General features: G+C 40.7%; 1 protein-coding gene across 5 annotated transcripts in view; it reads right to left on the reverse strand.

Annotated features, from left to right (window-relative positions):
• Positions 1-15,364, reverse strand: part of LOC124604147 (uncharacterized protein YJR142W) — a 271,445-nt gene that overhangs the window by 247,687 nt on the left and 8,394 nt on the right. For 4 of the 5 annotated variants that reach the window (XR_006978592.1, XM_047136454.1, XM_047136453.1 and 1 more), the window contains one exon: positions 4,848-5,086. Coding sequence is in view for 4 of the 5 variants with exons in the window: in XM_047136454.1 (XP_046992410.1) it covers positions 4,848-5,086 (239 nt within the window). In the remaining variant the exon portion in view is untranslated. Of the gene's footprint in view, positions 1-4,847; positions 5,087-5,191; positions 5,321-15,364 lie in introns of those variants that run through there. The other variant, XM_047136457.1, reaches the window with a different exon arrangement.

Genomic DNA, 15,364 nt, shown 5'->3' on the forward strand with positions numbered 1-15,364 from the left:
ACCATCCTGAAAATCTTCTAGATGTTGATGGCACATCACATGGTGCCCAAAATGGCCATGGAGGAAATCCAGAATAATGTTCTGTTTGAGGACAAGCTCCAATTTGCATGATCCATTGGATTTCCATTGGTAACCCTGTTGCTTAAAGCTGTAGAAGAAATTTTTTCTGCAATATGTTCACGCAGTTTGTACTGTTAACTGTGCCACTGAAAAAGATTAGCCCAATAATTTCAAAGCTGGAAATGGTACTCCACACACCAGCTTTTTCTCAATAATTCGCAATCTAATATTCTGCCAACTGACGCTACCATTCGGATGAACGTACATCTCATCAGAGAACCATGCGTTGTGAATCACGGCATCATCATATGCAAGCACCAAATTTACAAACTGTAATTGCCGTACATTGTAATTTTTTCACGAGTTTGTGCAACCTGTCACTTTGTATGGAAATAATTTCATATCAGCAAAACGTGATCTCTGAAGAGAACGAGGTGAGATGCCCAGTTTGGCTGAAGCTCGCCCCGTGGATGTCCTAGCTCTCCATGTCAAAGCCACTCTCACAGTCTCCAGAGCATATATCGAGCTGGCACAATGTTGCTTTGCTCTAAAATACAGCCATCAGTTTCAGATTTTGTGGTTAGTCTATACACTGTCTGTCTGCAGGGGGGGTGGGGGGGCGGGGGGGGGGGGAGGGGGGGGGGGGGCGCCCCATACAAAAACGAACACGAAAACATCGCTGACTCTCTGCTACACTCGTCTTTTCTGCGTAAAACAACATAATCTACATTTTCTGTTCTAGTGTCAACAAGCCTTTGTGCTCCATTTTACTAAAATGAAACAATGGCAACTTGTATGCGTGATACTGACAAGTGCTGACTTCTGTTGAATCAAGCAGCAATGATGGCTACTTCTCACAACATTCCAATGTTGCCAGCCTTCAAATAAAATATTTATAGACATCAATATATGACATTTTGTGTGCCACCCTGTTTAATTAAAATTAATTTTAAAATCTCTTTAAACAATGGAAAAGTCCAGGTTGGAATATCAACAATATTAAGAAAAGAATAGATGGATAGATTGCTACTTACTGTAGAGCTGTTACGTTTAGTTGCAGACACGAACAATGAATAGACTGTTATACACTGAGCTCACGGCTAAAGCCTTCTTCAGATATGAAATGCGTGCGCGCGCCCGCCCCACCCCCCCACCCCCCCCGCGCACACACACACACACACACACACACACACACACACACACACACACACACACACACACAAAAAAAAAGCAGGCACCCTTCACTCATGCATGACCTATCTCTAGCACATAACAAATTAGAAATTCTTCTACTGAACAGAAGGAGAAATTGTCAAGGAGAACCTTTTTGAAATTTAACTTTCTTATCTGTCATATTTGATATCATTTGGTGGCATTATTGTGCACTCCTTTTTTGTAAGAGAGGCAACCTTAATGTGGAATAATGACTGCCATTTCTTCTTCTGGTCAAGGGAAAAGTATATGATGTCAGAGAAAAAAATAATATTGTTAGCTGATCCATTAATTTATATGCACCTGCAGAACACAACAACCGCAAAAGAAGTCTGGGGGGGGGGGGGGGGGGGGGTAAAAAGGAGTTATGAGATGATTCAGACTTAAAAGAAGATATGGTTTACAGTTTGTGCTCCTTGCGACTTGACAGTAGAAGAATATGCAAGCAAAATTATTTCCATGTCTAATATGTTGAACAGTTTGAATCTTGAAATGAAAGATGTGATACAAAAATATTGTTCAGGAGAGTGGGGATATAACAGTGCCTAACAAGTCTCATAAACTGGAAACATTATTTATTCCATTCACAGGTGGAAATAGATACAAAATTAAGCAAAATGTCTAGAAATACATGAATCTGAGCCTATTACTAATGCGAATAATAACAAATCAAGATGTGTTTTACCCGAGCAGTGTCAAACGTTCAGATCATCAACTATTCTGAAATGATGATGAATGATTAAGTGTCCCATTATTCTACGGACAAACAATTCCAATCTGTTATCATTAGTAGTATATTTAAAAAGTATATTTACAAAGCAGAGAATGACACAAAAGGCTTTAGGAAATTAGAGAAGAGCTACAGTCGTATGCTGAAAATTATACATGGGAAAAGGCACTTTCATTCTCAAATAAAAAGCCAAAAACGACTAAATAGATTATCAAAACTAAAAAGGATCTCCAAGGACACATTTTTAAGTACAATGTACGAGTATAGTTTAAGGCTGTGCACAAACAAAGGATTTAAACTATAATGAGACAAGCTCCAATAATCTGCTACAGTTCATTCATGTATCACTTTGATTTAGCTACTAAATATGACTCAGATATAGATCACTTAGATGCTGCTAAAGGATTCCTATAAGGCAATTTGGATGAAGAGACTTACATCATAATCCCACCGATTGATTCTGACATTAGAATTGGTAGGAACAAATATATCTTTAAGCTTCAAAAAGCAGTTTATGGATTAACTCAAGGTAACTGCAATTGAAATATTAAGCTAAATGAAGCACTCTTAAACTTTAACTTTACAAGAAGTACAGCTGATCCATGTATTTACCAGAAGATGGAAATGACATTAACTTTTCCAATTTATGTTGACAACATGTTAATTTTCAGTAATAATACACAAGAGAAGGAAAGCCTCAAAAAGAGATTCAAAGAGCAGTTTCAGTTGGAAGAGTTAGGAGAAATGTCAAATTAGCTGACCATGGGACTAATACGCACGCAAGATATGAGGCCAGAGACAGAAAAAGAGAGAACTGCCATGAGAAATTTTCCCTGCAGAAAAGGTGTAAGCAGTTTGATGCATACGCATTTTGGAACAAGACCTGTTCTTGCATACACAATCACCATTTAAGTTGCTTCAACAATGATCCAGGCACACATCACTGGCAGGTGAGATGAGTTACCCCAGAACATTATTCCATATGACATTATACACAAACTATGTCAACTTGCTGAGTTGTTCGTCTCCCTGACCCCTATCATTTGTAATGATTCAAAGTTCAAATGTGGTCGAACCAAGCTTTTTAGGCGTTCCATTTTTGTCCGTTTTTTCCCATCAATATAGACATCTAAAATTTTTGAAGTTTCTACCATAGTTATTATTTCCTCATTATGTGTGACATTTGTCATTGATGTAATACCTGTGGATGTGCAGAACTCAATATGTTGTCTTTATGAAATAGAGGGAGACTATTTGCAGAAAACCACTCAATAATATTTTTAAGACTGCTATTTACTATTTCTTCAGTTCTTTGTGAGAAACAATAGCAGACATAAGATTGAGCCTTTACCAATATTTGACTTACATTCTGGTTTTAACTGCCCACACTCTACTGAATAATCAACAAAACTTATTACAAAAACTGGAACACCTGGGGTGATATAACCTACTTCCATTTATCATTTATCAAAATAAAATGACAAGGATCCAAATTAATAAATAATACATCTAAACCCAGAGTATTTATAGTGTTTTTGTATTGTCTTATTCCACATAAGTCATTCAAATCAATAATATACCATTAACACAAAAATCCATAAATTATACACTTGAACCCAGAGTATTTATGGTATTTTCATATTGTCTTATTCCACACAAATTGTTCAGATCAACAATAAACTATTTAACACAAGAAGAACCGCACCTGTCATTTTGATGAGTGGTCTGCTTTAGTAGACTTATTTCTTGTAAATTATTTATTTTACAGTTCCCATTTACTATGACTTCTAATAAATGTTTGTGAGCTAGATGTCTGCGAAGAATACAGCAATTAGGACCATTCAGAAAACTGGCCCAATGAACTCATACTAGAAGGGCTGCTGCCTGTCATTTTCAGGATATGGATGTGTAAACAATAGCTTTATGACTTTTCCACAGCTATTCTCTTTTTCCTTCCTAATTGGTTTATAACATCCTCCTGACCCTTTGTTGATGAGGAAGGAAGCTTTATTGCTCACATGGCACAGTTTGTGTTTACCACATTTCAGTTGCTTCATAATGGTGTTTGAAAGACAGGATTTATCTAATGCAGAAATTTTAAAATATTTTATTTCAATGACAGACAAAGAATCCGAAACTGAAGATCCTTGTAATGTTTGTGATATTGGCTAATTACAAGAAGATGACACTACAAATGTTACTGACAATGAGAAATATACTATTTAAGAAAGCTTATAAGGGTTTTTAAGTTCATTTCATGGTATAACAACTTGGAGTTAATTGTTTAGTTGTAACTGAATTATTGTCCTATGTATTTTCAAGCAAGTCAAACAACACAGTGCTCATATCCCCAGCTAACAGTACTACAGATTTTGTGACGGAGGGAAAGGAATAAATCAAGTGAAAGGAAATCCTTCCAGTGAAAATACTGAAATAGCTAACGATGGAACAACATGGGCCAGTAATATATATTGTGTTTTACATTAAAACACATCTCGCTAAAGGAAGTTATCCATTTCACATTTTGTTATCATATACATTTGGATTAATTATTACATATAAAATGTTCATTGTACCAAGTAGTTGTTCAGAAAAAAAATAGAACTACACACTGGTAAACTGTATAAATCATATGAAACAAACTGATATATCTCCAAATGAGTTAACTATAAAAAGAATTTGCAACCACCAAAATGAGGGGTTGGTCCTTCTAGTGTTCAAAGTACCCCCCCCCCCCCCCCCCCAATATTATTTATAGGTCTTCATTTGTTATCTTTTAAGAACTTATGTATAAACATTATTTCTACAAAAATCACACACAAGCTGTAGCATTAATTCAACACACCTCTTCACGCCAACCTTTAAGTGCGATAAATATATTGTTTGCACGACAGTCTTTCAGTACTGCTTCCACTCTGTCACTCCGTTCCCCATAATCTCTGAAGGCAGGATTCAGTTCGACGGCATCGGGCTGAATATGAAATACATCAGGATAGTGATGAAGATGCTGCATAACATCAGGCCTGACCAGACCCACCTGATGTCCCTCAACAATAAAGGGACGACAGTCTCCTTTATGCAAACCTGCCATGGGAAGAAAAATACAACAGTATATAATGTAGTGTTTAACAGAGGTGTATATGTATTCTTTCCACATACTAGAATTTTCTATCACAAATTTGTAATTACCATAGCTGTCCAATCTCAAATGTGGCTGGAATGAAACATTGTAGTTTTTCCTTTCTTTCTTTCTGAAGCATTCTGTGTATTAATCAGCATGGAAAATGTGCTGCTGTCAAGTTGAAGTGTCAATTATCTGGGCAGTGTGCTCCCTAAAAAAAATTTTCACCACCACTAATTGGACATCCTCGAAATCTATATGCTGCCCAAGATTTTGCTTTCAATTTGTAGCATAGTCTTGATGTCAAATATTAGTTAAATTCAGCCAGTCTGTTCCTTGTTTTTTGTGAGGATTACTAAAGGTCAATAAGGTGACTTCTACTGTTCATTTTCAGTTTGAAGAAATTGTAAACAATTTTTGGTTAATATAAACAAATGAAGGGGTGCGTAAAGGCACTCCTATACTAACTAAACACACAGTTAAGGAAACAAAACTTGTGTCAATGTTTGTTACAACACATCCAGAAATCCAATAAAACCTTTCCAAAATTGCAGATGACCTTTTGTAAATAGTTATAGCTTTAATATCAACATAAAGTCAATATATAAAAAAATAGAGTTCAATGTTTTTATTGTTATTCATCTGTACCTACATGACAACACTGCAATTCACATTAAGTGCTTCATAGAGAGTTCAAAGACCCACCCTCCAACTGCATGTGTGAAAAATAAACAACAAAATCCATCCATGCAAGCTCTGACTTCTCTTCTTTTATCACAATGGTCATTTCTCTCTAGGAAGTTGGAGATTGAAATTTCTTGAAAAGGTCTTGCTGCAACAAGAAAAGGCCCTTTTTTTTGAATGACTAGCACACCAACGCACTTATCATATCCACGACACTTCTTCCCTCATTTTGTGATAGTAAAAAGTCAGCTGCCATTCTTTCAATTTTTTCAATGTACTCTGTCAATTCCACTGGTAAGCATCCTATACCACACAGCACTACCAGATAGAAGTGTAGAGAAATCAGTTTCTTTAGTAGATTAGTTGCATTTTTTAAATGTTATACCACTGAAACACAGTCTTTAGTTTGCCTTCTCCACAACATTTTCTTTCAGACCGTTCCAATTTAAGTTGTTTGTAACTGTAATTCCTATACATTTTGTTAAATCAACAACCTTTAAATTAGTATGATGTAATGTGTAACCAAAATTTAGTGGAAATTTTTTTTTCTCCATGTGGGGACCTTACACTTTTTATTGATCAAGGTCAGCTGCCACTTTTTGCATCATGAAGATAATTTGTGTAAATTATTTTGTAAATCGTATTCACCCACTGAAGAGTTTACTGGTGGGAAAATGACAGCATCATCTGCATACAATTTAAGAGGGCAGCTTAATAGTCTCCTAACTCATTTACATAGATCAAGAACAGCAGAGGGGCCTATAGCACTTCCTAGTGGAACCCATATATTACTTCTGTTTCACTTCACAATTTCCCATCAATTATTATGAACTACAGTCTGTCGGAAAAGGGGAACACAAAATACATTCTCTCAACTGAGATAAAACTCTATAGCCATGCAATTTGATTAGCACTTATTCCTCCTGGAAATCTAGCAGTTTGAAATCAACCTGAGATCCACTGTAGATAGTGTTCATTACTTTATGTGAATAAGGGACCAGTTGTGTTTCAAAAGAAAGATATTTTCTAAAACAGAGCTGACTATGTGTCACCAGCAAGTTTTCTTAGAGGTATTTCATGATGTTACAACAAAGTATATGCCAGAATCTTACTGGAGATCGATTTCAGTGATACGGTCTAATATCAGTGGATTATTTCTATTGCTTTTCTTGTGTATTCATGCAACTGGTGTGTCTTTACAGTCTTTAGCTATGGATCTTTCATTAGGTAAGTAGCTGCACATGACTGCTAAAAATGGAGTTATTTCAACAGTATACCATGAAAGAAACTTAACTGGTGTACAATCTAGACTGGAAGACTTGCCTTCATTGTATGACTTAAGTTGTTACTCCCTACACTGAGAGCGCTATGAAGTGCATAGCCAAAGCCTTGCAGACAAACAAAAATTACGTGAAGTGAAATTTAGTGCGAGGACGGCTATGCGAGAGGCGTTAAATGAATTCGAAAGTAAAGTTCTATGTACTGACATGGCAGAAAATCCTAAGAAATCTTGGTCTTATGTCAAAGAGGTAGGTGGATCAAAACAGAATGTCCAGACACTCTGTGACCGAAATGGTACTGAAACAGAAGATGACAGACTAAAGGCCGAAATACTACATGTCTTTTTCCAAAGCTGTTTCACGTAGGAAGACTGCACTGTAGTTCCTTCTCTAGATAGTCGCACAGATGACAAAGGTATAGAAAAACAATTAAAATCACTCAAAACAGGAAAGGCTGCTGGAGCTGATGGGATACCAGTTCGATTTTGCAAAGAGTATGCGAAGGAACTTGCCCCCCCCCCCCCCCCCCCTTCTTGCAGCAGTGTATCGTAGGTCTCTAGAAGAGCGTAGCATTCCAAAGATTGGAAAAGGGCTCAGGTCATCCTCATTGTCAACAAGGGATGTCGAACAGATGTGCAGAACTATAGAACTATAGACCTATATCTCTAACGTTGATCAGATGTAGAATTTTGGAACACGTATTATGTTAGAGTATAATGACTTTTCTGGAGACTAGAAATCTACTCTGTAGGAATTAGCATGGGTTTCGAAAAAGATGATCGTGTGAAACCCAGCTCGCGTTATTCGTCCAAGAGACTCAGAGGGCCATAGACACGGTTTCCCAGGTAGATGCAGTGTTTCTTGACTTCCGCAAGGCATTTGATACAGTTCCCCACAGTCATTTAATGAACAAAGTAAGAGCATATGGACTATCAGACCAATTTTGTGATTGGATTGAAGAGTTCCTAGATAACAGAACGCAGCATGTCATTCTCAATGGAGAGAAGTCTTCCGAAGTAAGAGTGACTTCAGGTGTGCCGCAGGGGAGTGTCGTAGGACTGTTGCTATTCACAATATATATAAATGACCTTGTGGATAACATCGGAACTTCACCGAGGCTTTTTGCAGATGATGCTGTAGTATATATAGAGGTTGTAACAATGGAAAATTGTACTGAAATGCACGAGGATCTGCAACGTATTGACGCATGGTGCAGGGAATGGCAGTCGAATCTCAATGTAGACAAGTTTAATTTGCTGCAAATACATAGAAAGATAGATCCTTTATCATTTAGCTACAATATAGCAGGTCAGCAACCGGAAGCAGTTAATTCCATAAATTATCTGGGAGTAGGCATTAGGAGTGATTTAAAATGTAATGACCATATAAAATTAATCATCAGTAAAGCAGATGCCAGACTGAGATTCATTGGAAGAATCCTAAGGAAATGCAATCCAAAAACAAAGGAAGTCTGTTACAGTACACTCGTTCGCCCACTGCTTCAATACTGCTCACCGGTGTGGGATCCGTACCAGATAGGGTTGATAGAAGAGATAGAGAAGATCCAATGGAGAGCAGCGCACTTCCTTACAGGATCATTTAGTAATCACGAAAGCGTTACAGAGATGATAAATAAACTTCAGTGGAAGACATTGCAAAAGAGACGCTCAGTAGCTCGGTACGGGCTTTTGTTGAAGTTTCGAGAACGTACCTACACCGAGGAGTCAAGCAGTATATTGCTCCCTCCTACGTATATCTCGCGAAGAGACCATGAGAATAAAATCAGAGAGATTAGAGCCCACACAGGGGCATACCAACAGTCTTTCTTTCCATGAACAATACGAGACTGGAATAGAAGGGAGAACCGATGGAGGGACTCAATGTACCCTCTGCCACACACAGTCAGGTGGCTTGCGGAGTATGGATGTAGATGTGTTTTTTTTTTTTTTAAGTTAAGTACCATTTTGAAATAAAAATAAAACGTGTAAACTTTTCTTATCAATTTTATTTCTACATGAAAGTCTGCAGTTTAATCTACTTCTCTATTAATTCCCACAATACTGCGGCACTTATAGTGTCGCACAACCAGTTTCTGAATACCATCCTCCTAGAAATCTGCTGCCTGATTAGACGACCATTGCAACATAGCTGTTTTGGCACCTTCATTGTCAATGTGGCACTGACTGCCCAGATGCTTCTTCACATGCAGGAACACGTGCAGTCACCAGCTGCTAGATAAGGACTGTAGCGAGGGTGATCAAGTTATTCCCAGCCAAATGATCCAATCAGCTCTTGAGATTGATTGGCCATGCGTGAACAGGCATTGGCATGACTGCATGGTAAAGTTTTTCTAAGGTCTCACAATATGTAGTAGAAATTACGGTGTCCCCATCAAGCAAAAATGTAGAAGCAGCAACCCCTTCCTGTCCAGAAAAACAATACACATGACTTTCCAGGGTGAAACTGTTTTCCTAAATTCAACTTTCTTGGGTGATGTTGAATGTCACCATTCCAAGGTCTGCTGCTTTGATTCAAGTGTAATGGAAGCCACTCATGTTCCGTTGCCTTTCACAGTTTGGCTTCAAAACTCATTATCTTCCTCACATTACCACTCTAGGTAAGTCAAAGAACTGGCTAGACGTTTGCTTTTGTACACCTCAGTCAGTATTTTCGGTACCCAGTGTCGGCACAACTTTTGATGATTTAAACATTGTTTAAAAACAGTTTACAGTACACTTCTTAACACCTGAAGAAAGTCATCACTTAACAGAATAATCCTAAACTGTTCATTCTCTCTCTTTTCCATCAATTTTCTGCATCTAATAATCATTAGTGACTGCAGGTCGCCCACTTCATTTCTCAACATGTACATTTGTACGGTCATATTTAAAAGCTCTTACCCATTTCTATACCACCCAATTACTCAATGTTTTCTCCATACACTTCACTGATATGACAACGAACTTAAGGTGCTTTCATGCCATTAGCACTAAGAAAACAAATCACGGTGCATACCTATAAGTTGGCGGAATTCTCAATCGCAGGAGACATTTCAAACACTCACAAACAAACTTAAACACCTGAGTGATTCTGTAATGCTGCCTGTAGCTTACTAACAATGTGTAGTACACAGAGCGCAAGCACCAAATGCCAACTGCGGTGCTGCAGTGCCGGAATTTCAGAATGGTACTTGCTTTAAAAATATGCCTCTTACTTCTAAGTTATTCATGTTGGCAGCTCCTCTCGATTCAAATTCTGTAACTGAGTGAGGGACTTAAGGAAAATCATGTTCAGTGCTTTAGCGGCACTGTCACTGGTAACATTACCGTCGAGATCATGCAGCGAAGGTATTTATTGTGTCTTGCTATTGGAATACTTTACATATAATCAAACTCTCTCAGTATTTTCTGCAAGATTTTAAAACAGGGTGTTTTAGTCCAAATCATTAAATGCATTTCACTTTGAAGCTAGTGCTAAATTTCCGAGATTATGTAAAACATTGGCAATCTTGAAGATCTTGCACAGTTTTGAATCTGGCACGCTTATTTTCATTGCTTCTCTAACAGATCCTGACCTGTTGAGTGTACCATGGGGGATCTGTTTTGTCTCTTTCGAATTCACTTAGTTTCAGCAATTGCATAATTCACTTAGTATGGAACTCTCAGCTGCCGTTAATACTATTCCTTTTAATTTAAGCTACATCTGGTTTACGCTTACATAGTCTGGAAGAAGTTGTGACTGTCTCTTCATATTTTTTCTGTTTCTTGACGTGGATATATTTCCTGCTTATTTTTGATGGACTCAAATATTATGGTATTTAGTCTCACTACAGCGACCTTGTGGTCACTGGTTCCTGTGTTCAACATGGCAGACTGTATAAAAAACTGTTTAGTGTAACTGCATATGCAGGACTAAAAAATTGTGATTTCCTTCATGTTAACGATAATCACGTATAAATATACTGTGAAGTGACTCAATCCACAACATTTCGATAAAAAAATCATTCAAATGATCTATGGAACATGTAGCTAACTAACTAACTAACTAACACTCTCTACTTGCTCAGGATTGTTTGTGGCTAGCAGGTGTAGCAAGTTGCCACACAACCATTTATATTTCATTTAGGTTCCTGAACTACTTCTTCCGTGTGTTTTTGCTTTTAGGAAGCTTTAATTGTCAAGTGCTAGTAATAGTGTTCCATAGATTTCGTGTTTGTTTTGAATACAGTCAGAGAGAGTCCCTTTAGTCAACCATAGTGCCAGTAGTGCTAGTGTTTGTTTTCAATACAGTCCAGAGACAGGTAGTGCTATTTTCATTGTTTTCTACAAGAAGTGTCTAGCAACCACAGTTTAGTCAACAATCAGCTGCCTTTAGTGAATTAGCAGTCTAGTTAAAAGTTGATTAACTCTCTACAGTAAATTGGTGATTTCTTAGGATGGATAGAATGTGTGACTGCTGTCTAGGGATGCAGGAGGAGCTGGCCACTGTTCGCGAACAGCTGAACGTGTTGATGGCCACGGTCGGCAGTCTTCAGGCTGCTGCCTCAGAGTGTAGCGGCAGTGGGGAGTCTGATGCGTCACATGGTACACCCCAGGTGTTACATGCTTCACCCACTGACCCTGCTGTCAAGACATCTTCGTGGGTACCGGGCACGGTTGGGCCACCCTCTCCCCAAGAGGAGTGGCGGGTTTAGCAGCGTTCGCGGCGCATGAGGCGGAGGGTCAATGTGGAGGCTAGCCATGTGGCATCGCCCGCTCTGCCTTTGAGTGGACATGTGGCCACTCCTTCAGCAAGGTCCGAGCAGGCACACGGGGGGAGGGTTTATTAGTTATTGGGGGCTCCAACGTTAGGCGGGTGATGGAGCCCCTTAGGGAAATAGCGGAAAGGTCGGGGAAGAAGGCCAGTGTTCACTCTGTCTGCTTGCCGGGGGGGTCTCATCTGAGATGTGGAGGACGCCCTGCCAGCGGCGATAGAGAGCACTGGGTGCACCCGACTGCAAATTGTTGCTCATGTCGGCACCAATGACTCCTGCCGTCTGGGTTCAGAGGTCATCCTCAGTTCGTACAAGCGGTTGGCAGAATTGGTGAAGGCGGAAAGCCTCGCTCGCTGGGTGGAATCTGAGTCAACTATTTGTAGTATCGTTCCCAGAACCGATCGCGGTCCTCTGGTTTGGAGCCGAGTAGAAGGCTTAAACCAGAGGCTCAGACGATTCTGTGGAGATCTGGGGTCAAATTTCTTGACCTCCGCTATCGGGTGGAGAAATTTAGGGACCCCCTGAATAGGTCAGGCGTGCACTACACACCGGAAGTGGCTACAAGGGTAGCGGAGTACATATGGAGTGCACATGAGGTTTTTTTTAGGTTAGGCCCGACAAGACGCCTCCTGAGACGCGGCAAGGTAGGAGTAGGCAAAATGCAACAGGGAACAACAATATTAATGTGCTAATAGTAAACTGCAGGAGCGTCTATAAGAAGGTCCCAGAACTGCTCTCATTAATAAACGGTCACAATGCCCATATAGTACTAGGGACAGAAAGTTGGCTGAAACCAGACGTAAACAGTAATGAAATCCTAAACTCAGATTGGAATGTATACCGCAGAGACAGGCTGGACAGTGAAGGGGGAGGCGTGTTTATAGCGATAAGAAGTGCAATAGTATCGAAGGAAATTGACGGAGATCCGAAATGTGAAATAATTTGGGTGAAGGTCACGGTTAAAGTAGGCTCAGACGTGGCAATTGGAGGTCTCTATAGGCCCCCTGGGTCAGCAGCTGTTGTAGCTGAGCACTTTAAGGATAATTTGGAAAATATTTCGAGTAGATTTCCCCACCATGTTATAGTTCTAGGTGGAGATTTTAATTTGCCGGATATAGACTGGGAGACTCAAACGCTCATAATGGGTGGCAGGGACAAAGAATCCAGTGAAATTTTTTTAAGTGCTTTATCTGAAAACTACCTTGAGCAGTTAAACAGAGAACCGACTCGTGGCAATAACATATTAGACCTTCTGGTGACAAACAGACCTGAACTATTTGAAACAGTAACCACATAACAGGGAATCAGCGATCACAAAGCTGTTACTGCATCAATGATTTCAGCCGTAAATAGAAATATTAAAAAAGGTAGGAAGATTTTTCTGTTTAGCAAAAGTGAGAAAAAGCTGATTTCAGGGTACCTGATGGCTCAACACAAAAGTTTTGTCTCAAATACAGATAGTGTTGAGGATCAGTGGACAAAGTTCAAAACCATCGTACAATATGCGTTAGATGAGATGGAAAAGAGCCACCGTGGTACAACAACCGAATTAGAAAACTGCTGCGGAAGCAAAGGGAACTTCACAGCAAACATAAACATAGCCAAAGCCTTGCAGACAAACAAAAATTACGCGAAGTGAAACGTAGTGTGAGGGGGGTTATGCGAGAGGTGTTCAATGAATTTGAAAGTAAAGTTCTATGTACTGAATTGGCAGAAAATCCTAAGAAATTTTGGTCTTATGTCAAAGCGGTAGGTGGATCAAAACAAAATGTCCAGACACTCTGTGACCAAAATGGTACTGAAACAGAGGATGACAGACTAAAGGCCGAAATAGTAAATGTCTCTTTTCCAAAGCTGTTTCACAGAGGAAGACTGCACTGTAGTTCCTTCTCTAGATTGTCACACAGATGACAAAATGGTAGATATCAAAATAGACGCCAGAGGGATAGAGAAACAATTAAAATCGCTCAAAAGAGGAAAGGCCGCTGGACCTGATGGGATACCAGTTCGATTTTACACAGAGTATGCGAAGGAACTTGCCCCCCTTCTTGCAGCGGTGTACTGTAGGTCTCTAGAAGAGCGTAGCGTTCCAAAGGATTGGAAAAGGGCACAGGTCATCCCCGTTTTCAAGAAGGGACGTCGAACAGATGTGCAGAACTATAGAACTATAGACCTATATCTCTAATGTCGATCAGTTGTAGATTTTGGAACACGTATTATGTTCGAGTATAATGACTTTTCTGGAGACTAGAAATCTACTCTGTAGGAATCAGCATGGGTTTTGAAAAAGACGATTGTGTGAAGCCTAGCTTGCGCTATTCGTCCACGAGACTCAGAGGGCCATAGACACGGGTTCACAGGTAGATGCCGTGTTTCTTGACTTCCACAAGGCGTTCGATACAGTTCCCCACAGTCGTTTAATGAACAAAGTAAGAGCATATGGACTATCAGACCAATTGTGTGATTGGATTGAAGAGTTCCTCGACAACAGAACGCAGCATGTCATTCTCAATGGAGAGAAGTCTTCCGAAGTAAGAGTGACTTCAGGTGTGCTGCAGGGGAGTGTCATAGGACCGTTGCTATTCACAATATACACTCCTGGAAATGGAAAAAAGAACACATTGACTCCGGTGTGTCAGACCCACCATACTTGCTCCGGACACTGCGAGAGGGCTGTACAAGCAATGATCACACGCACGGCACAGCGGACACACCAGGAACCGCGGTGTTGGCCGTCGAATGGCGCTAGCTGCGCAGCATTTGTGCACCGCCGCCGTCAGTGTCAGCCAGTTTGCCGTGGCATACGGAGCTCCATCGCAGTCTTTAACACTGGTAGCACGCCGCGACAGCGTGGACGTGAACCGTATGTGCAGTTGACGGACTTTGAGCGAGGGCGTATAGTGGGCATGCGGGAGGCCGGGTGGACGTACCGCCGAATTGCTCAACACGTGGGGCGTGAGGTCTCCACAGTACATCGATGTTGTCGCCAGTGGTCGGCGGAAGGTGCACGTGCCCGTCGACCTGGGACCGGACCGCAGCGACGCACGGATGCACGCCAAGACCGTAGGATCCTACGCAGTGCCGTAGGGGACCGCACCGCCACTTCCCAGCAAATTAGGGACACTGTTGCTCCTGGGGTATCGGCGAGGACCATTCGCAACCGTCTCCATGAAGCTGGGCTACAGTCCCGCACACCGTTAGGCCATCTTCCGCTCACGCCCCAACATCGTGCAGCCCGCCTCCAGTGGTGTCGCGACAGGCGTGAATGGAGGGACGAATGGAGACGTGTCGTCTTCAGCGATGAGAGTCGCTTCTGCCTTGGTGCCAATAATGGTCGTATGCGTGTTTGGCGCCGTGCAGGTGAGCGCCACAATCAGGACTGCATACGACCGAGGCACACAGGGCCAACACCCGGCATCATGGTGTGGGGAGCGATCTCCTACACTGGCCGTACACCACTGGTGATCGTCGAGGGGACACTGAATAGTGCACGGTACATCCAAACCGTCATCGAACCCATCGTT

Source organism: Schistocerca americana, chromosome 1 (genome assembly GCF_021461395.2).
Source record: "Schistocerca americana isolate TAMUIC-IGC-003095 chromosome 1, iqSchAmer2.1, whole genome shotgun sequence".
NCBI lineage: Eukaryota > Metazoa > Arthropoda > Insecta > Orthoptera > Acrididae > Schistocerca > Schistocerca americana.